General features: G+C 35.7%; 2 protein-coding genes across 4 annotated transcripts; both read right to left on the minus strand.

Annotated features, from left to right (window-relative positions):
- Positions 1 to 4,109: 4,109 nt before the first annotated feature.
- LOC110752233 (transcription initiation factor TFIID subunit 4b-like) lies at positions 4,110 to 13,329 on the minus strand. Its single transcript, XM_021952843.2, has 16 exons — positions 12,982 to 13,329; positions 12,738 to 12,834; positions 10,979 to 11,096; positions 10,781 to 10,886; positions 9,019 to 9,566; positions 8,841 to 8,936; positions 7,836 to 8,750; positions 7,197 to 7,321; positions 7,025 to 7,106; positions 6,777 to 6,912; positions 6,565 to 6,620; positions 6,428 to 6,484; positions 6,198 to 6,338; positions 6,051 to 6,116; positions 5,705 to 5,966; positions 4,110 to 4,786 (listed from the first exon to the last, which is right to left on the minus strand). Exons 3-16 carry the CDS (start codon positions 11,018 to 11,020, stop codon positions 4,629 to 4,631), a joined length of 2,790 nt encoding a protein of 929 aa, XP_021808535.2. The 5' UTR covers positions 11,021 to 11,096; positions 12,738 to 12,834; positions 12,982 to 13,329; the 3' UTR covers positions 4,110 to 4,628.
- A 238-nt stretch (positions 13,330 to 13,567) lies between these two features.
- Positions 13,568 to 19,507, minus strand: LOC110752236 (bifunctional riboflavin kinase/FMN phosphatase-like). Of its 3 annotated transcripts, XM_021952851.2 has the most exons (13): positions 19,267 to 19,507; positions 19,107 to 19,176; positions 17,758 to 17,892; positions 17,383 to 17,569; positions 16,892 to 17,022; positions 16,691 to 16,760; positions 16,497 to 16,562; positions 15,486 to 15,640; positions 15,295 to 15,390; positions 14,827 to 14,978; positions 14,668 to 14,751; positions 14,417 to 14,569; positions 13,568 to 14,066 (listed from the first exon to the last, which is right to left on the minus strand). In XM_021952851.2, the coding sequence occupies exons 3-12, from the start codon at positions 17,843 to 17,845 to the stop codon at positions 14,441 to 14,443; spliced, it is 1,158 nt and encodes a 385-aa protein (XP_021808543.2). In that variant the 5' UTR covers positions 17,846 to 17,892; positions 19,107 to 19,176; positions 19,267 to 19,507; the 3' UTR covers positions 13,568 to 14,066; positions 14,417 to 14,440. The 3 variants fall into 3 exon arrangements, with proteins under 3 accessions (XP_021808543.2, XP_088110331.1, XP_021808541.2); XM_088254205.1 differs by lacking the exon at positions 19,267 to 19,507 and having other exon boundaries at positions 19,107 to 19,260; XM_021952849.2 differs by lacking the exon at positions 13,568 to 14,066 and having other exon boundaries at positions 14,263 to 14,569; positions 19,267 to 19,504.
- Between the last annotated feature and the right edge of the window lie 2,978 nt (positions 19,508 to 22,485).

Here is a 22,485-nt window from a genome sequence, read left to right on the forward strand (position 1 = left end):
AAACAACACATGTGAATTTTATGCAGCACGTTATGAATACTTTTCACACCAAATGCTTATATTTAGAACAAGTATTTGTGTTACCGACTACCACTCACACCGCAAGTTATTGAACTCAATTATGTTCAATACAATTATAGGATAAATTTTTTATGGACACTAACGCATGATAACATTATGTTATTTTAAATTTACATGTTATAATATAAATGGATAACATAATTTAATTTAATGTCAAATATATGTGTGAAAACATTTGCGGATTAGTTTAACAACATTACGAGCGGTGTTACAGTCACAACAATAATTATCTCGATATGTTTAGATTGTTATTAGTATCATTATTGCGGTAGAATAAGCATCTATTAGATTACAATTACCCTAATCTTCTTCCCTTTCATACCATGTCGGCTATAGGGCAGGAAAATAAAAGAATTACCCACGTTGCAGTCGTGGGACCCTTGATTTTACCCAAAAAACCAAAAAAGGGTCCCAATCTCAGGTTTTATACATTTTCAAATTTTATTTATTTTATTTAAAGATTCTTTGTAATTTTTGTTTTCATCAAAAAAGACAAAAACACTTGTGCGAATTATTGCTTCTCTTGTTATGAAATAGACAAAGTCTAAAAGTACTAGTGAATATTAGGGTGAGATTGTATTTGCTGTTGTGGTATTACAGATAGAATTTTCTCTCTCGGATAAATTTTTTTAACTCTCTGATTTTTCTCTCACTTTTTCTCTTCTGATTGGTGTGTCTGGCTTCATTAGCTCAGGAATGCTTTTATAGGGAAAATTTACAGCTACCGCAATGAATTTGATAAGCAATTCACCGGGTGTTGTAAACATTTTCTACACTGCCTTAACTCTAGTATTTTCACTTTCACCTATAATCAAAGTCTAAAATATCGATGGTATCGGAAATATCAGTAATCCAAAAACACAAAAATTTTGATAGAAATATCGGGATATTATCGATATCGATAAAAATTTAATAAAAACCATGGAAATTATAAGAAAAACTTGGAAATTTTTATTGAAACTTTGGAGAATATTTATTTAGTCAATTATCTATTAGTTTATCACAAAAATTGGAAGGAAATGCATTGCATGATGAGTTTAACTGATTTAAGTTGATTATATAGCGAGTTGACAAACACTGTGAGTGTAGAAAATATGTAGTAATAAATGAAAGAAGATTAAACACACCATAATCATTTATATATAATGATTTACTATAACATTTTACACTTTATACATTGCATAATACATGAGTGACTTAGTACCACATAGAGTTCCCTTTTGGGTATTATCACAAAAACATAAGCAACATGGTGGTTAAGGCATTGTAGGAGTGAAATGGAAGGGTTTCGAATCCCCTTTGCATGTGTACTTTGTGTGTTTTTTGTTTTGTTTTTTTTCATTTTTTCCATTACATTGATATTTTCGATATTATAGCAATATTTTGACAAAATATTGCTGAAGTGTGAGTGAAATTATCGACATCGATATTTTCCGATATTATCGATATTTATACGACATGTGTATGGATATGTTCCGAAATATCCATCCATGACTCGAAAAAACGATAATATCCTCGATATTTCGTCGATACTATTGTGAAGACTTGTATTTTAAAAGGATAAAAGAATATATTTATCTTTTGGATAAACTTGAATGATACTATCTTTTTAAGATATTTATCTTTTGGATAAACTTGGACGATATTATCTTTTTAAGATATTTATCTTTTGGATAAACTTGGATGTTCTTATCCTTTTAATATTTAAGTTTATCCTATCCCTATATAAACACTATAAATAGGAGCATAACCTTATAATTTCAAAATTTGAGAAATTAGAAAAGAAATTGAGAGAGAGAGAGAGAGAGAGAGAGAGGTGATTCTTGGAGGAGATTTGGGGTTTAGCTTGTATTTTCTTAACTTGGAGCAATGTTTTGGAATCAAGGTAGGGATTTCTTGGGATGCCTTTACGAGGATTGATCTAATTAAATTTCATGAACACTATATTATGCATGATATTATTATTTGAAAGGCATAATTATATCATGTCATGGAAATTGGTTGGAGTTCTTGGGTTGATAGAGAAAATAATGATGGAAAAGAGGGTAATGGGAAGGATCTTTTGTGTAGTTGAGTCTAACTCTTGGTAGGTACCAGGTCTCAGGGATCCCACAGTGCACATGGTTTTTATTGGTTGATTCGGGACTGGCGAAAAGGAGTTAGACAAGATGACTAACAAAAAGGGAAATTATGGGATGATTGAGATGGGTGTTAGTTCATATAAATGGGCATTCGGGACCAAGTGGTATAAGCATGGTATGGGACGTGCAGGTCTACTTGTCCAGTTATATGAATTAATGGGAGTAGATGAAGAACATTCATTCATTCATGTATTATTAATAATTTGATATTTGGCTGTGTGATTGCATGTCACTTAATTTAGTTATATCAATCTACTGTGGTAAGGTCTCATGTCCCTACTGAGCGGTGATTGCTCATCCCTCACCATGTTTAATTTTTCAGATGAATTAGTGGGCAAGACAAGGACTAAATCAGTTGAGGATGAATTAGATGAGAGTGATATAGCTTTATTTATTTATTTATTTCATGTAAAGTTGTAAGATTTTGGGATCTATTTTTTTTTTATAAGAAAAGTTTATTTTATGTTTCGGTTGCTTTTAATTTTATTTTATTTTCTTACGCACCGGACGCGGGGTTTCCACCGACCCCCGAGTCTGGGGCGTGACAACTATCGATATTTTACACTATGCCTATAATACACAAAAGTCTTCATCCTAATAGTTGTGGGCCATCCACATATTTACAACATCTCTTTCATGCCATGCCAGCTACATGGAAGTGGTGGTACAATTTTGTTTAAAGATCCGTAGAGGATCTTCTTTGTAATTTGGTTTTCCCAAAAAAAACAAAAAATTGTGTGAATTAGTGCTTTTCTGTCATACATGGAAATGGAGGTACAATTTTGTTTAATGTCAAGGTGTGGCATGTGTTTGTGAAAGAGATATTTATACTTAGGTACAATTATTACAGGGTACGCATGTGATGGCACAACAAAAATGGATTGGTTGTCTTCATTTTAAGGGACAAAAAATTGGTGGTGGTCATTTTAAGGTACACAAATGTGATGTTTAGCCATACAATTTGATATGCAAATTCTGAATGAAACAATAAACAAGTGACATCCCACAAATAAACTGACAACAAAATCTTAAGTAACAGAAATGTAATACCCCAAAATGGCAGAAAATTTTGTATGAAATGAGTACTATTTTGCTATCCCTCAATCAATTATAGACTGCCACATGGAAAAGTTATCACGCGTAAGATGTCGCAATTAACAGAGAATAGCAGAATAATACTATTCCGTGTTACGCAAGTGTTTCTCCCAAAACTATAATGCCAACCTAAAACTATAAAGTAAGGCAAGATTCTTAAGGAGTTCCTTGACTAAGTTCGAAAGTAAGATAAATACCTATGCATGTATAGTAAGAAAAACAATGCACAAGACAAAATCTTAGCTAGACTTAAAGTAATGAACTTGGCATGCTCATCCCATTCTTTGTGACTCCATGTCTATCGAACATGCTCTACTTTCGGATTCAGTTTCTTGTTCTATAATTCTTAAAAATTTAAGTACTAATTGAGTCTTGGCTTTCATTTTCCTGAATTGTTGACAAGATGTCAGCCTCGAAAACAACCTCATGCACACCATAGTATTTGGACTAGTTTATGAAAATGAAACTGAGAAGATTTTATGGAAGTTCTGAACCAGACAATGTTGAAGTTTGATTAAGCATATCCAAAAAGAAGCTAGATTATCTAAATGCACCACCATTATAACAATGTTCGTGAGCTATCCATGTGCTAGAGGATGAAGCCAATGGATGGTGGGATACATTTAAACACTAGGAGAGCATTTTTTATGATTGATAGTGTCATGCAACATACAAAGATCAAAGAGTTGCTTGAGCTTGTGCAAGGAAAGATGTCAATTGCAGAGTGTGTTTCGAAATTCATCGAATTGAGTTGGTTCGCCACGGAGATAGGTTTTTTTTTATATGAAAATATTAAAAGCCACAAAGTTCAAGTCTGTCTTAGCCTGTATGAAGAGAAATGGTCAACATGGAGGGTTTGATGATTGAACCAAATAAGAGGTCCCAATAATGTCGACATAGCAGCAGCAACAACCGAGATATGAGCCCTGCAACTAAATGGCGAGCCCTCAACCAGCACAAACAATTGATTATTTACTCCTGCCCTCAAAAACCCTACCACCCACACTAACAAACAATAAGGCCATCAGAATCCTTCAGATATTACCATTATCTCAGATAATGGACTATTTCATCCCTTTCTCCTGGCTTAGTATTACTGCCACTGGAGGAAGCTGCTATGTTATGTGGCAAACATGAATATCACAAGTAACAGTTCGTAAGAGATGCTGCACAAAGTACAACTAATGATCGTCTCTACCATTCTCTCTTTTTATCATTTTCACAAGAAGATTCTGAGGCCAACGATGACTACGATCTCATTGTTTGTTTTTTTCTTTTCTTTTTTACTTTAAGACTATTCCACAGTGGTGTCTAGGATTGGATTCTCTCATGCAACCGATATATCAACATAGACTTCGACATCTGAGGTTCCCTTTCCAAGGCAGCAATCATATCCTTGACGGATATAGTACGAGCCATCCTTGTTTGAGGCATGATAACTTGGTTCCTTCCAGATTTTCTAATTGGCCCTGTCCAAAAAAAAATACAAATAAATAAACAATTTTCGACTAACAAAGCACCAAATAGTAAAATATTGCCAGAGATAACTTCTTCAATAAACACCCTGCCAAAATAACTATGGTATACTTCTCCACCAAAGCTGTTGGTTGCAAGTAGAAATGTGATTGTAATACCAAAATATGGATTGTAAAACTGGATAGCAAAGGGGTATTTTCCAAACACAAAAAAAAAAAAAAAAAAAAGGAAGAAAAGGCAAATTACGACCAATATATATATATATATGATTTTTCGTAAACAAAAATTTATAACAGTGCTAGCACCCTAATGGGCATTGCAAACAAAAATAAATTAAATGGGGCTGTATCATAAAAAAGTAACATGTCTGGGTAAAGCATCAGAAGGATGGTTATGTTCATCTAACGAAAATAAAGGTGCTCCTCGGTAGAAGCTACACCTGCCCTGTTTTAGCTTCAGAGAGTAACAAATGATTTACAAATTACAGCTGGCAAGCCAATTTGTTGCTCACTCCAAGAAATTGTATACAGAAGTTGAATTCTCAAATGAGACCAGCAATAATTATCAGAATCTGAGAACCAGTACATGGCACTTTGTAGTCTAATTGCATCAATATTCAGGGATAACATTTTAAGTGTAATTGAATATATACCAACTCAGCCAATTATATGAAATGAGAAGTTGTAGTATGTTACTCATGCCGATAAAATCTCTCCTACCATTAATCTCATAGTAAATCGCCTTAGCTAATCCAATTTTCAAAATCAGCAATACACCAAGGTGCCAACTACAGTGTTATATTCTTTAATACATTTGAATCTTTGTTTGGTAAGCAGTAATGATATCTAATGGTACTGACATATGGCTACAAAATCATGATTTGACAAACGATCAGGCTTAATGATACTTACCAGCTGTAGCAACATGAGCCGGATCACCCCTTTTCTCTGCTTCTTGACTGCCCTTCATGATCCTTCCAGTTGTTGATGTAGGTTTGTGGTTTACATCTTTACCTGGCTGGGACCCAGATGCCGCATCAATCTCACCTTCACGTTTTTGCCGGGCTTGTGCCATGAGTTGCCATTTTGAGAACATGTCGTCTCCCCCAACTGCAGCACGGGCAGCAACATTTGCTGCTGTTGTCCTCAGTTTTCCATCTGCCTCTATGTTTGTCTGCACCGAGCAGAAAGCCACAGAAGACTAAAAGCTCTATTCGTTTCAGAAGTGAAAAAATCAGACTGACTGGAATCCTCATACCTTAAATGATTTAGGACGGCCTTCATCCTTCTCCTCGTCTCCATCGACTCCATTGTCAACCTCAGGCTATTAACACACACATACACTTGTAGCTCACCCATATGGGCATTGTACAAATATAATATACAATGCTTAAATGACACTAACCTCATTAAGCCTCCGGATCTTTTCTGCCTCAGCCTGCTTTTTCTCCCATTCTTCCCTAGCTTTCTGATTGAGATCCATAATTTGTTGCCGAACATCAGAGTTAGTAATAGTGTGGTGTCTTGATTTCTCAGCATCAACCCGCTAGCACAAGGATATTCAATCGAAGTCAGGAGATATATAATGCACGAGAATTCTTGTTCAGCAGGAGCAAAAAATAGAAACAAACAAACCTGCTTTGACAGTCGGATTAAATTATTTATTAGTCCCCTCATTCTTTCCTCCACACACTGAAGAGTTCAGTTGGCATGGAATAAGATAAAATGTAAGTTTATCGCAATAACAAAGAACATGGTAGCTAGCACCTCACCAGTGACAAGCATCGCTCCACGTCATGGGTTACACTTTTCAGACCACATTTGACCACTGCCAAAAACACATGTATAAATACCAGATATCAATTTCTGTTTGATATTTCTTTTCATGACAGGAACAAAGTGTAAAAAATAAAACAATAAAATAAAAATAGAAAGATGGAATTTTAACACCTCTATGATAAATAGATAAGTAAAGAGTATTAACTAATTTGGGCTAATTTTTTCTGCAGTGGAGCCTTCTCCAAAATCAGCCTTTCCTCTTCTTCTTGCACAGATTTTCGAGAGGCTTCTGAAGCTCGACTATCCTCCTTGGGCCCTGGAAACAGCTGCTCTTCCTCTTCCTATTTTATCAAAAATGTCAGTGGGTTCTGAACAAATTTACTACAAAGTGTCCACTCTTCACTTAATTAGCTAATACTCCAGAATAGGAATTGAAAATAACAAATACCGTACCCTAAGATTAACTCCACTGACAGCAGTGACATCATTGAGTTGTTCAATATCTGAAAACGCTCCACTTACTTTTTGCTTCTTACTGAGGAGACCCAGAACATAAGAAAGTTATAAGGAAGAAGAGATTGAAATGATTAACAGACTGTGATGCAACAATATAAACTTATTTTACCTTGATTGCGGTGGTGAAGAACCAAGTGCTTCAAGTGGCTTCTTTCGGCCAATAGAAGGCTTTTTTGGAGGTGTTTTATTATTAATCCCACAAGGGGAGGTTCCAGACATTATCCGAGGGCCTAACTGGTATGAAACAAAGCAGAAAAGACATTAGTCATTAATAAAGTAAAAAATAATCATATTCATGCCAAGTGAAAATTGACTTTCAAAGACAAATATATTGCAGGACAAAGTAAACTGGAAAAGGTAGATCCAACATGAAACTAGCTCATCCATTTATTTAAGTTACATTTGAGAGGCACAACAAAACAATATAATGAAGAAACAAGGAGCATTGTTACTAATTAATGATCAAATGCACCTCCCAAACCTGTTATGTTTCGTATCATCTTGTGAGTCATGAGAAAGTGGATACGAATTACAGGAGATAAAGACACAAAATGGATACCTCCTGTTTTACCATAATTGCAAAAGAGCACCAACATAGAAGTAGCCACTCTCATGTATGTAGTTCTATAATTAGTTCTCAATAGAGTACTTCTCTTCAGAAAACATAAGTAAAAACGTAGGAAGTCTCCATCGTGACCTCATAAATGCATATGTAAAAGAGAAGCAGAGATGAGATGAATGAAATTACCGAGACACTAGGATTGACTTGCATCATGACGGAAGGAGACACCGAACTTTGAGGCACTGTGATTGTAGAAGGCGATGATGAAACACCCATTCTAGAAGGCTGCTTCTCTAAGGACTCATCCATTGAAATTACAGATGATGCATTTCCCTGTTCAAGTACTCCAGCAGAAACCGAAGGCAATCCATGTGAACTAGGCAATGGAGGCTTGTGCTGCTGCTCAGCAGTCTGATCAATCGATTCCTGTTTGACATAAGCCATTGATGACACAGGACGGGAACTCTGCCCTTTATTTGAGGATTGCGAAGGATTAGGATTCTGTCGTAAAGTTGCATTAGTTGTAATGTGAATAAGAGATCCACCTTGCAGTCTACTAGGTTCATTCATAGAATTTTGCCTCTCCGTTTTGGACCCACTCATGATGCTCGCTCCATGTGCTTCCCCACCTGACTGAGCAGAACCCATGCTTTGATGTTGTAGGACTTGTCTCAGTTGTGCATCAGAAGGCTGCGGTTTGACAGGCAATGCGCAAGTATTGACATTTGTCCCTGAAAACGGGTGACAAGTACGACCAGCGTTTCCATGCATAGGAACTGAGAAGCACTCCCTTTCTTGATTGGTAGTTACCACACTAGAGGAAGAAATTTGACTTACTTGCATTCCCTCAGAATCTGAGTGACATTCTGCTTCTGGCAATTTTCTAGCACTATTTTTAATGAGCGGATGGCTTGAATCAGTCTGTACCTGAACTGTTGAAGGGAGACTGTGTGATGGGTCAGTGGCAGAATTGGGACCTCTCAGATGAAGTGCAGATGAACGAGGGTTAGTCAACTGTGTGGCACTTGCACTAATAGATAGCATCCTTGGAGGTTGTTGCTGGACCGAGGCCTTAGGTAGTAACTGATGTTTAGGACTAGGCTGCAAGATTTTAATAAGCAGGTTTTCAGCTTGGTCCAGACATCAGCACGTTATTAATTTAAAAGAGTATTGAATTCATTATATACTTACCATTAGTGGCACTTCCTTTACTGCCATTCTGAGCATCTCATCCCCAACAATACTTTTAAGTTCCCTGACAAAAGCATCTTTGCGGATTTGACGGCTCTAGAATAGCAAAAAAAGTGCACAGATCAGAAAAATTAACAAAATCCACAACATCTTGATATAAAATGTGTGTAGGATTCACCTTGAGTCTACCAAATAGAGTAGTAAGTTGCCTGCCTCTGTCTTTATTTAGTTGGGGCAATAAGAGGGGATATAACTGGTAAAATGGTACTTGTCTGCTTTCATTCGAAGGGCTTCTTGGCTGCTCTGTGATCATTGATTGTTGACTGCTCATCTTCTGAAGCTTTAAGTACTGAGATTCGCTTTTGAGATTAGGTGCTATGCCATGCTCCTCTGTTGAGCTGGGGTGTTTTTCAGAAATCAGCATTCCAGTTGTTTCAGGAATCTGGATTGGCTTCTGTTCTGCCTGTCCTTCTTGAAGATCACCATGCGGTCGCTTCTGGGGTAAAGGAAAGTGATTAAGTACCTGTGAGGCATCATTTTTTTGTTGCATATTCTCAGCAACGGATCCTTGTTGCTTTGGTTCCATTTCATACAAATGCAGTTCCTGATGTTGTGCAATTTTTTGGTCTTGTTGAATTTGACCAGCTGTATTTTCATCCTGGCTAGCAGTACTCAACTGCAGTAATGACTGACTAGAAGTATTATTGCTTCCTTGAGACAAAACCGCTGCATCACATAGTTGCACACATCATGTATAATCGAGGATTTCTAGTTACGAACCCAAAGACAACTAGGGATTAAGGGCTTGACACTTAACAAACTTTCATACATTGGTGGGAAGTTACTTTTTAAGGTAATTGAATATAGCCTCTGACAATGAATAAATAAAAGATACATTCATTTCAAACCTCTTCTGATAGCATATAAAGCAAAATGAAGTAAAAAATACATGATTAAGGGCTTCACACTTTACCAGCTTTTCATACATTGTTGGAATGTCACTCTTTATGGTTGAAATGAAAAATAGATCCTTTGACAAACAATGAATCAAAGATACGTTCATTTCAAAACACTTCTGGTATTTTAGGATCAATAATGCAAAATTGAGGAAAAATAGATGATGATGATCACTTGTGATATTGTAGGATCAGTAATGATGGAAGAGAAGGCAGATAAGTTGAAGAAGAGCTACGAGTAGTCTTGAGTACAAATTTAGTTAGACTGACAAATTTGCCCTTCACTAAGTGGTTTATGATACTCAAATGGCCACTTCTGTTAAAATATTAGCAGAATCTACGAGTTGCACAAACTAAACACGTGATTGATAATTTAGGATGTTAAGATAAGTTGGGGACTAATATGGGACACGAAATATAATTCAGGGGGATTGGAGATATTTATCATAATAGAAAAGAATGGAAGATAAGTACTCAAGTGATCAACCCAACTAGACAAAGGCATGAGAGATGAAAATGATCCATTTCAATTAAAAATCCCTAAGAGAGGAAGAAATAAATAAATAAATAAATAATAGAAAAATAATCAGCAAAGTAAAGACGGCAAGTTGTGACTACTTGCACACAGAATTAAGTGGTCTCCAAATTTTGGAATCTTTTCAAAAGAAATAGTGGAAGTGAATATTAACCAAATTTTTAGTGAAAACATGCTCAGCATGATTATGATAAACTATATACATATAAACACCAACCAACCAAAGCAACGCCTCACCTATATGTTCGAAAAAATATACATCAAAATCACATTAAGTTATTGCATCCAGACGGCTTGTGCTTTCCCAAATTAAACAAATAAAAAACACCAAAGTTATGTAATTCTCAAAATTAATAGTTCTAACCAAGTTCCACAGAGTAATCTGCAATGCGTCTATGATTAATGTCGACTTAGTTATGTGAATAAAAAAAAAAGGTTAAGAGGGATACCGGTGTCTGAATCAGACGGCTGGGAAGCAGACACATCTCCTTCTATGTCCTTATTCAGGGCAGCCTGGAAGGCCTCCAAATCCGCCCTGGAATGCATGGTTTCGTCCTTCGGACATTTTATTAAGAATGAGAATGTAATATTAGCTTGAGATACGTCAGAGAGATAGAGACAGAGACAGAGACAGAGACAGAGAGAACCTCGTCGTCTTCAAGGAGCTTCTTCACAATGGATGGATCCATTATGAGATATATATGTCAATGCCTTTGAGCCTTTGGCAGATTTATTTTCAACAGAGGGTCCCAGGATTTTACCTTTCTGGGAGAAAACTTAAAAGGATGATAAGATAAACCATCAATTCTGAAGTAATAAGTAGTAAATTACTAAAATTTAATTGCTCATACCAAACAAACTCATACTCAGAAGCAATAATTCAAACAGTAGGACACACAAAATTCACATACATCTTCATATAAAACCTATTGAAATATACATACATCAAGTGTATTAAACTCATATCCAGATAACATTGGAAAGCTTAAGAACTTGATTAGAGAAGTACACAAACAGGAGTGGGAAGTAATTGGCTCCATGAGGCATGATTATTGATTGGAAAGTGGCGAGCCAGAGATAGAGCTAACCCAAATTTGCAACCATATATCTTTCTACCTCCCTTCTTTTGTTTTATGGTTTGAGACAATAGCAAGATCTAATATTGCAGAAATTAATTTAAAATTAAGAGAGCTAGAAAGGGGTCTGAGAAGGAGTATGAGGGAGAGAGAAAAAGGCAGAGGTGTAGCATGAGATAATTACGAAACCCTAGGATACGAGGGAGTTTCGAATTGCAAGGGGTTCCAACTACTAAAAACAAAACAAAAAAATGCAAGCTAGGTTTTCCACTGCGAGCGACTGGTACAATTTCCCTTTTATGATAGGGGCAGCGACTTTGTGGAGGTCACTCTAGTAAGTCAAGCAAGACTCAAGGGATAACAGATAGTTTTTATTTGAAATATACAAACTAAGAGTGTCACATCATTAACTTAATGATGGGAGGATGGAAAGTGGAAAATTCATGGAACTCCATAGTCCATCAACAGGCTGAGGTTTCAACTTTTTGCTCAGCTTCTATACAATTGTACGAAGGACCATTTTCACGAAGACTTTGGCTTTGCGGAGGATGCATATATGCCACTTTATCTTTTTCTCTCTTGGTCGTTTATTAATTATTATTGTGATATCTGACGACCCAAAGCTGCCCCCCAAAAGTCGTAATTCTAGTTAAAGTTTTGGTTCTTACTCTCCCTTGTGCATAACAATCACTATGAGACTCAACCACGAATACACAAAAAGCTAAACAAACCTATTTTGAAAACTGGGTGAGCATGAAACTTAACATAGTTTCATCTTAAATCCATTTTGTACGAAGTTTAGTTTGGATGTTACTCTTATTAAGCCAGGTTCAACATGTAAAAAGGCCAGTTTGCTTGATAAAAATTCATTTGATGAACATACACACTCAGTCGCTTAACATCTTCAGATCCTCAAAATTACTACAAAGCATCAAGTTGTTCCTGTTCTTAATAAGATTATCCTCAAATCAAAATGAATTCTCACCAGCACAACCATTAGACATGTTGACTATCAACAAACAACAGGCCTCCACAGTCCCAACAACCCAACATAGTTTATCTCATGCTTTTATAACACAAACCCACTCAACTCATCTGTACAACCCAATTACCAAACACCTTAACCAACATTATGGAGCTTCTATCTAGCCCTCATCTAAGCTTTTAAGTGTCAATAAGCTTTCTCCTTACTTTCAATCTCTTAGAATCCAACAGAACTAAATTTAAGGAAAAAAAACACAAATTCCCTTAAGCTCAAACTAATCAAACAGTAAGTACACCATAATATCAGATTTTAACTTCATAAAAATATTAAGGATATTTATGTTACCTTGCTGATCGGGTGACCACAAGCCTTAACAGCGAAGCAAATCCTATTAGCTTCTACGAGCTCTCTGTCTCTGATTTAAAAGAAATTCTCTCGGCTCCTGTCAATGGATTTAACATGCGAACCAAAAACACATAAGGTTTGGTAAAACCCTGAACAAACTAAGAATGTAAAGAACACATAAAGTAATTTTGTTTATAAAAACTTACCCAAGAAACTTTAAGTAATTTTGTTTATAAAAACTTACCCAAGAAACTTTTTCTTCTCCAACACGCAAACGGCTTTCTGTTTTGTGTGAGCCCTAAACTGACGCAATTGGAAGAGCTTTCACTTCTCGGGTAGTAAATGAAAAGTGGGTTCAACTTGAACACGAAAATGGAAATGGGCTTGGCTTTAATCACAGAAAGAATATGGTTTTCACCATTCTGGTACTGAATTCTTGAAAAACCTCAATCCCTTGGAGCCCTTTTTCACTCCCTGTCTTTCTCTTCCTCTTTCCCTGTGAGAGACCCAGAAAAGAAAATGAAAGAAGCAGAAGAAGAAGCAGAAGCTCAGCGCGGGGCAGCGAAGGAAAAAGGCAAAGGCACTAGTGTAATTTTATTTGTTTGTTTCAAAAAATAGAAAGGTAAAAAGGTAAATGGCATCCAAATATAAAATTTTAGCGGCACCAACTTTTTTATTCCATCTATTTTTAAGCGATTGCGAGGAGCCAACGGAGAATATTGTGCTTTTTTGTCTACGGATTATTTGCCCGAAAAAAAACCACCAGCTGATGGTATTTTTGATGTATACATAGAAGAGCCTTCCACATAAATAAAGAATCACATTTAATTACTTCCAAACTTTACAAGCTAAATCATATGGTGCAGGCTAAAGCTTCAATGTTTGCTGTTACAAATATAATTCATGAAACTTGCATAAGGTAATGACTCTAAAGCCTAAGATATTGTATTGAATGCCTACGACGTTGTATTATAAGTCTAGAATTCTGTATTATGAATGTGGAAGGAAATAGTTTATTGACCAAAATCCTGGTTTGGGGGTACTCTCGTTATTGATATTGGTTGTCTGCTGAATGATACTTCAGATCCGGTCTATCCTTTGAGACATTCATTTTTGCTAATCTCTTTGAAGAAGTCGGGTTTCATCATGTTCTAAGGAAAACAAACCAAACTTTGTTGCAGATATTCTTGCATTGGTTATTCTGTCTAAGATTGTCGGGTTTCGAGTGCTTCCCCGCCTCCCTCCCTTGCCGGCTTTCAATTTTGACTAACGGGGCTTGGGGTTGTTGAGGGGTTTACTTATGGCGTAGGCACCTCCCGGGTTGGGGACCTGGAGACAAGCAACACAGTTATGAGATGAGCAGCTTTCCCCAATAACATGCAATCTAAAACTTAAATCTGAAAAGAGCTGGCACAGCTATACTAGTGCTGAGGCCTGGAGATTTTCTGACCTAAGAAAAATCTGATTTATAAACTGTAACTGATGTCTGTGTATAACCACAATGTCATTAAGATATGACCCGTAATTTAGAAAACAATAAATTTGATTTGTGATTTATGGCACTTTATATATGTTACATTCCTGAGAGTGATATAGAATCTCTTCAAAATGAATGAATGTCAAAATAATGAGTGTACAATTTGATTTATTGTTTTAGCCGATGACGTAGGAAAACTAGCCTTCAAGAAATTCCTGGGACACCCTTATGTAGAACTTTTAAGATATGGGTCGTCCTTGTATTTGGAGAACAATGGAAGATCAAGAGCTTCCTCTGCAACTTTTCTGTCGTGATGAATCTTCTCTATCAAGCTCTGGAGGGATGAGAAATTGGCCTGTTTATTTCATAAACGAAAATTAGGAACAAAGAGATAGAAGGGCAGGAGGAGCAATTGGTATTTTCCAGAAAAGATTGATCAGTTTTGTCTAATACCTCTGGCCGTATGTAGCCGACTATAATAAGACGCAGTTCCTCCCCATAGAAATCCTCATCAAAGTCATGAAGCAACCATGGCTCCTGCATTACAAACTAAATTCATCAAAAAGAAGAAAAATACTTGCAAATGCTACTTATGTGGCTTGAAAGACTCACTATAGTCTTTTCAGTGTTGTTGAAATAAGGATTCCAACCAATACTCATGACCATTTTAAAGACACCTCGTTTAGATAATCCAGCCCAACCAAAATATACTCCTGAGGGATGTTCTGAAAGAAGAGATCCATATCCTTCTGTGGGTAAATTTGCTGTAGAAAAGATGTAGTGCACTTATAAGGATAAAGAAATGAGGAAATGAAACAATTTAATTGAGCATAACAGGGAGAGAAACAACAAAACACAAGCAACAAACCAATAATTTCAAGCTCATTCAAGCAACGTAGGATCTAAGGAATGCAACCTGTATATAACCAATATCAGGTGCATTAAAAAATTGCCTACACATGAAATAAAACTAACTTGTATATATCATCTCAAACTAAGAACAGCAGTCAAACATTGTTTCATCAGAAGACATGTACAGTTGAATGAAGATTCTAACTGGATAGGCCGACAGCAACACACCTGTAGGGATCCCAAGTACTTTTGAGCCCCGACCAAATCCCTTAACGACAGGACCCCCAATGTGCCAAGGTTCTAGTGGTAAAGTATCTTTTATCCCTGCAACAACAGATCAATGGTGCTAATGAAAAGGGCTTGTGCAGAAGAAACTCTTCAAACATAGTTGAAACACGGACACAGGTACTGAGATTTACAATCTTGGAAAGGAGGTAGGCCCCACTTTTCAGGTCGCAAATCAAGTAGAGAGTTGATCACCTCATCCGCTGAAGCATAAAGGTGGGCCTGCTTTGGGATGGAGGGTACAGCAACCACCTCCATACCAGCAGCCTTTCCAGCTGTAACACCTGGTCTGACAAATAAATGTTCCAATAAAGAAATGCAAAGAAAAGTGACATGACTTCTTAAACCATATACACATCATGATGCAGGAGCATCTGTTCGTTAACCAGTAAGGCTAAATTTTGGCTATTTTAAATTGATAAGTTATTGTTTTATTTGTTCTTTGCCCTAGAACTCAATTATCTTCCTTCCAACTTCTATTCTATTGCTTTATCCTTCAATTCTCTGTATTTTTGGACTGTTTGGGTTGCTGGACAGCAGATTATTGCTAATGCCCTGCATCACATCATAAGGCGGTAACATAGCATCTACTTATCAAAGGAAGAATGTTCGTGAAGAAGAGCACATCAATTATTCATTTGCAGCTACTTGCCATCTACATATGAAATTACTAATCTTAACTACAAGCATCACACATGTGTGTATTGTGATAGAAGGTACATTAAGGAAAGAAAATTTAGAACTTGGGAGAGTAAATTGTGGGTATAAAGTGGGTTTAATTGATTTATTTGCTTTAGTTTTTAAAATTAATACCAAACTTGTTCAGTATGTAAGAGTCATAATTGACATTTTTTTATTATTGGCCAAAAATGTAATATGACTTATATTCCAATACGGCATGTCCCAGCCTTATCAAAGTTAGTCTGGTTCAAGGAAAGTATATGTAGCAAAAATCAAGGTGTTCAAGTAGGTTCATTCTTCTATTGAAGACGTTTTAGATGTAATGCAAACAAGGGTAGTTGTAGAGAACATAAATGAAAACCATAGCACTAAAAGGAGAATGTTCCCTGCAACAGTTTTTGCTCTGCATACTTTAATAGAAAAACAAATTCAAACCTGTAAAGAATCAGAGTAGGGATAATTACAGAGAATCTTCAATCGCAAGGCAGCTGGAAGGGTTGACATTAAGCCTTTCAGCAACTTCAAGGAATCTCCAATGCAAAATCAAATATTTCTAGTTTCAGAATACCATATAATCTAATCCTTGATATAAAAAATTTAAATAAATAAAAAAACACACTCAAATTCAAGCCCAAAACAACACATTTGTGCATCTCACATTTCCGGAGAAGGCTTCCCCAATCTTACTTCATCACCACCAATGATGACAGAAAAGGATTCCTTCCAGCCTGCATATGAAATACAATAAGCAAATAGTGCTTGTTTGTATGACAAGAACGAATCATAATATCCTGAATGCATGTGGTACTTAAAATTTTCCGTGAAAGAAGTAAGCAAATATGCTTTTGAAGAAGTATACCCTGATGGAAAGAAATTTTGGTTTCTATGTTTTCCCTTGGAGAGTTTGAAGCCAATGCCATTGGCACTCTATGACCACTCAAATGTTTAATTAACCGATTGGCACCTGGAAGTGCTTTGATGTTGCACCACCTAGAATGACAATTGTCAATAGCCAATTAACAGTTTTCCACTAAAGTACTGCCTGAACACATAACAGTGAGTGAGTGAGTTGTCCTCATTATTATCATATGGAAGCATCCTTAAAAACATATGATCTAAAACAAGCTCCGTTTAGTCCAAAAAGAAAATTATCCAACATCCAAATTGACTACCTATAGAAAAAGTACAAAAGAAACACATGTAACATAATTCTTTGAAATATTGACCACAACACCTATTATATATTCCTCACCTAAAAGCCAATAGTAAAAAACAGCCAAAACAAACATTTGGTAGTTACATCAAAATGATTTTTTAACAGACATAAAAGCAAGTACATAAGTTAATTACTGATTGGAGAACATGGGGGTAATCTCTGAAAGTAATTCACTCGTTGTACAAGATAGCTCATAATCTTCAACAACAGCACTTGCAGCTTCAATTGGTGTTTTTCCAACAATTTTTTTAATTTCCCGTCCATCCCACTGCTTTCCATACTTGCCCAAATAAACTCTTAAAACATCACTTACAATTCCATCTGTGAATAATTAAAATAATGAAGAAAAGGAGTTACTAACACCAGTAGAAAGCAAACAGCTACTACTAAGAATAAAATTCACATCCAAGTTCCAACACAGGAAGACCAAAGGAAGCATCAGCCCATTATCACAGATCAAATAACATGAAGTTAAATGTAAAATTGAAAATGCCACTCAGAGTGCGAACCTGTGTTAAGTAGTGTACCATCCAAATCAAGGATAACACAGGACACTAGTTTCTTTGAAGGCTGTGCAGTTGACATCTTCCTAATCATGCATAAATCTCACAATTGAGAATTACGCTCCCACAGGTAAAACGTATCTGAAACAAAGACAGGTTTTTCAATCCAATGACTGAAATTTAATAACTGGTACTAATCTATTTACCCAAATCTCAAAGTCAAACAGAAATTGATCAACGAACTGTTCAAAACAATAATTGACCTTTTTTCCCACCATACCTTAACCAAACACACACAACTCCAATTGTCAATCCTCTATGTTAAAACAGACCTTACTGAGCGTAACTATTGAAGATATCAAATTAAGAGCCAACTAAATTCATTTATACCATTCTTGCATACTAGCCTCTTGGCATGCCCTTTCTGCGTGCTCAAGGCTTTTTCTATTGCACTTAGATTTTATTTTAACAACAAAATTTCAATTTTATAGGTTTTAATTGTTTTGGTTTTAAACTTAAGGCAGAAGTCATACAAATCATCTTTTTCTTTGTAATGGGATCAGAATCTTATATTCCATAGCCACATAATCAGTGACTTTCCATTTAAATAGTGTTTAATGTCAGTTATAACAAAAATAATAAAGTGTACGACTTGGGCTTCAATTTAAGATCAAAACAATTAAATCCTGTAAAATTCGATTTTTATTGTTAAAATGTGCAATAGAAAAAGCCTTAATTCTAGTTAAAGTTTTGGTTCTTAACTCTCCCTAGTGCAATAATCAATATGAGACTCAACCAAGAATACACAAAAGGCTAAACAAGCCTATTTTGAAAACTGGGTGAGTATGAAACTTGCCATAATTTCATCTTAAATCCATTTTGTATGAAGTTTAGTTTGGATGTTACTCTTATTAAGTCTGGTTCAATGGCCAATTTCCTTAAAACAAATTCATTTGATGAACAGACACACCCAGTCTCTAACATCCTCAGATCTTCAAAATTACTACATAACATCAAGTCTTAATAAGAGTATCCCCAAATCCCAAATCAATTCTCACCAGCACACCCATTAGACATGTTGACTATCCACAAACACTAGCCTCCACAGTCCCAACAACCCAACATAGTTTATCTCATGCTTTTATAGCACGAACTCACTCAACGCATCTGTACAACCCAATTACCAAACACCTTAACCGAAATTATGAATCCAACAGGGCAAGATTGAAGTTTTTTAAAAAAAACACATAAATTCCCTTAAGCTTAAACTGACATTTTGTCAAAATCAATACCCACATAAATTCCCTTGAGCTTAGATTTTAACTTCATCAAAATATTAAGGATATATATGTTACCTTGCTGTTGGGGTTACCACAAGCCTTTACAGCGAAGCAAATCCTATTAGCTTCTACGAGCTCTCTGTCTCTGATCCATAAGAAATTCTCTCGACTCCAGTCAATGGGTTTAACATGCGAACCAAAAACACATCAAGTAATTCTTTTTATAAAAACTTACCCAAGAAACTTTTTCTTCTCCAACACCCTAAACGCAAATGGCGTTTCTGTTTTGTGTGAGCCCTAAACTGGTGCAATTGGAAGAGCTTTTACTTCACCGTTAGTAAAATGACAAATGGGTTCAACTTGAAAACAAAAATGGAGATGGGCTAGGTTTTAATGGAGAAGTTTTGTTGAACTATGTATTTTGGTTGTGGCATTTTAGTTGAATTATGTATTTTGGTAGTGGCATTTTAATTGAATTATGTATTAGGTTTTGTTCACTGTGTGATAAATCCGTTGATGTATGGAATAGCATTGTTAGTGAAATAATGGGTGGGATGAATCTGTGTTTTGAGTAATTTGTGCACAAGTGATTTTCTAATGAAGTTAGGTAACAAGCAACTGTATTATCAATTCATGAAGGTTTGTAAGTCGCATGTATGATGTATTTAGGTGAATGATGATGGGTGATAGAATTCAAGCTTGTATAGAAATATAAGTAAAATCATGTAATTGCAATCTATTAAAATAATAAGTTAAATCCTAAGTAAATTAAAATCATAAGTAAAATCATGTAATTGCAATCCATTAAAATCATGAGTAAAATCATATAATTACAAATTCATGTGAAATCCATTACATTAAAATCATGTAATTACAATCTATTAAAATCTCAATTGAATACACCCCCCTAAGTTTCAATTTCGGGGTTTTGGCGGTTTTGGGGAAATTAGGTACAATCTTTGCACTTTTGAGGTTAATTATGAACAACTTGACGAGTAATCACAGAAAGAATATGCTTTCATTTTGTTGATGCTAAAAAATGGTTTAATACTTTTGGGCTCAACTTAGTGATTTTGGGCCTTCGGTATCCTTATGGCCTCGGTAGGGAGTGTAATCTGCAATATGAGAAAACGCTCGGTAAGACCTAGGGCACTGGTGTGGTACCGGCCGAAGGCTCTCCGATGCTTAAGTAAGTTTGGATTTAGTAAATTAAACTGACATATCAATAGGCTTGTATGCCGTTAGTTCTGATCACCTCTATTTTGGGATAGTTGGCCTTCTTTATAGGCCTTGGGAGGTGTGCACTTTGTTTAGAATTTCGATGTGGGACTATGGACGTCGATTGTGAGCATGTCACGTGTCCCAGGAGAGGGCGTTGCCCTAATAGATGGATCGGTAAGCTGGGTGCCGAAGACAACTTTGGCCAGACTCGATTTTATCCACGTGTTTTGTTCTTATTGGCTGTTCATTTTGGTATAAACACATTTCACCCTTATTGCACTGAATTTTTGAAGGATCGAAATTGAATAACACTTCCCTCCTTTGCCATAAAATGGAACTCTTCCTTGCCTACTGATGTGGTCCAGTCCCAATCTGACACGTATCTCTCTTGTTAAGAATAATTAAAATAAAAAATAAATGCACTTCTAAGAATGACAAAAAATCAAGTATTAGTTTGTAATTGAGTCACATCACAGTAAAGATGATAACATTTTTATAAGAAGAAGAACCAGAATCTCAGCGCGAGACGGAGAAGAAATGCAAAGGCACTTTTATAATTTTATTGCTCTTTTTCTTACAGCATCTCTAAGAGAGATGTCAAATGCAAAATGTTAAATTTGAATTTGATGGCTTATGTGACAATTTGACATTTTGGAAAAAATTAAACTCCACTCGAAATGCCAAATATCATATTATTTTATTATATTTTTAAAAGCAAATGGGCCCATATGATGCATAAAGTTTGAAAAGAGAGTAAATGATAACAGGGTTCATGACTAAAAAATATTAAAATTATATTTGACATCAAGCCTTTTTTTTTTTTTTTGGTTCAAGAGACATCAAGTGTTATTTTTGACATATTTCTTACAGCCTTCAAATCTACGTAGGATTTGACTATTCAGTTGAAACAACTTTAACCTTCAATTTTTGCCATTTCATGTTCATATGACAATTTGACCTATCTTATTATAAATTATATTGTATTATATGTTGGCTTTACCTGGGAGCTACACGAGTACACTTCACCATGGTATATATTTTATATAAGAAGCATAAGGTGGATGTTGGTTAAGTAGGAAGTGGATTTAGAAGTTAGTGTTGGCATCATTTTACATGCAATCAAGCTTGAGCTGGCTTTCCAAGCATGAGCAATTGATTCTAAGGGACAATTGGCTAAGGTTGGAGTTCAGCTTATCATCAATTGCCGCACACCTCACCAATTAGATGTCAATAGTTGCCACCTATGTAATACTATAAATAGAAGTCATTTGATTTAGGCATGCATAGTTTGCATAAGAAGCAAGAGAGAAGAAGAAGAAAGAAAGAAAAAGAAATAGAGAAAGTAAAAGAGAAAGAAAGAAGAGAGAGAGAGAGAGTGGTGAAGAAATTCTCTGAGGAAATTCTTGGGGATCGGGGTCATGACAGAAGTCATCAACAACACATACAAATATCGAAATCTAGGACTAGTGCAAACTCACATATATCGTAGCGAATTCATATCACAAATAAACTATTTCATTAATCATCAACAACAAAAACCCTACAACTATTACATTAGCCTTATTTATAGGCTTTACAAGACTTGAGCAACAAGACTACTTGGTCTAAAAGTAAACTAATTAATTATAAAATCATACATAAATAATAAAAGAAATCTTAAAACTACCTAAATAAAAAAATAACAATATCTCATGAAATAACTAATTAAATGATAAATATCTCTCTTGATTCACCCCTTATGCTCCTGCATCATGGCTGAACCTCAAACCTATCATAGGAAGGAATCCCAGAAAGAATAGAAAAGGAGAAAAAATAAACATTAACAACTCATCAAAGCGGAAAAAGAAACTGAAAATCGCAATGTCCCCTCGAGCGCCAAGGTACAAACCAAAATCCACTCGAGTGGCCCTGTGTTCAAACGGTGCAAAAGCATACGTAAGTCTTGCAATTTCCACCTAGAAATCATCTTTTGCACTTCTAGTTCTAGGTTTCAATTTTGGGACTTGGGAGTAGAGAATGTAATAATAGAAAATAAGTATCCAAAATAGAATAAATTGAAAAAAAAATAAAAGCGAAAATATCCAGAAATAGGAATTAGTTGTGTCATTGCCCATGCCTAAATTTATTTAATAACGCTTGTTACAAAAACGTTATTCAAAAATAGGGAGGGGGAAGACGAATCTAAAAGAAGAGTAGAGAAAGGGAGAAAAACATGGGGAAAGGGAAGACTTGC

The sequence above is a fragment of the Prunus avium genome, chromosome 6, assembly GCF_965620075.1.
Source record: "Prunus avium chromosome 6, drPruAviu1.hap1.1, whole genome shotgun sequence".
Taxonomy (NCBI): domain Eukaryota; kingdom Viridiplantae; phylum Streptophyta; class Magnoliopsida; order Rosales; family Rosaceae; genus Prunus; species Prunus avium.

Bases quoted from the DNA above. Each gene is read 5' to 3' on its own strand.
- LOC110752233 (XM_021952843.2), bottom strand. From the start codon at position 11,020: ATGGATCCATCCATTGTGAAGAAGCTCCTTGAAGACGACGAG. The intron at 6,117-6,197 runs GTTAGTGTCATT...GTGTGTTAATAG, and splicing joins AGATCCGGAGGCTTAATGAG to CCTGAGGTTGACAATGGAGT. The intron at 4,787-5,704 runs GTAAGTATCATT...TTTTTTGGACAG, and splicing joins GGCTCATGTTGCTACAGCTG to GGCCAATTAGAAAATCTGGA.
- LOC110752236 (XM_021952851.2), bottom strand. From the start codon at position 17,845: ATGATTAGGAAGATGTCAACTGCACAGCCTTCAAAGAAACTAGTGTCC. The intron at 16,563-16,690 runs GTGAGATGCACA...TTTGCATTGGAG, and splicing joins GGGAAGCCTTCTCCGGAAAT to ATTCCTTGAAGTTGCTGAAA. The intron at 15,391-15,485 runs GTAAATCTCAGT...CTGTTGTTGCAG, and splicing joins CCTACCTCCTTTCCAAGATT to GGATAAAAGATACTTTACCA.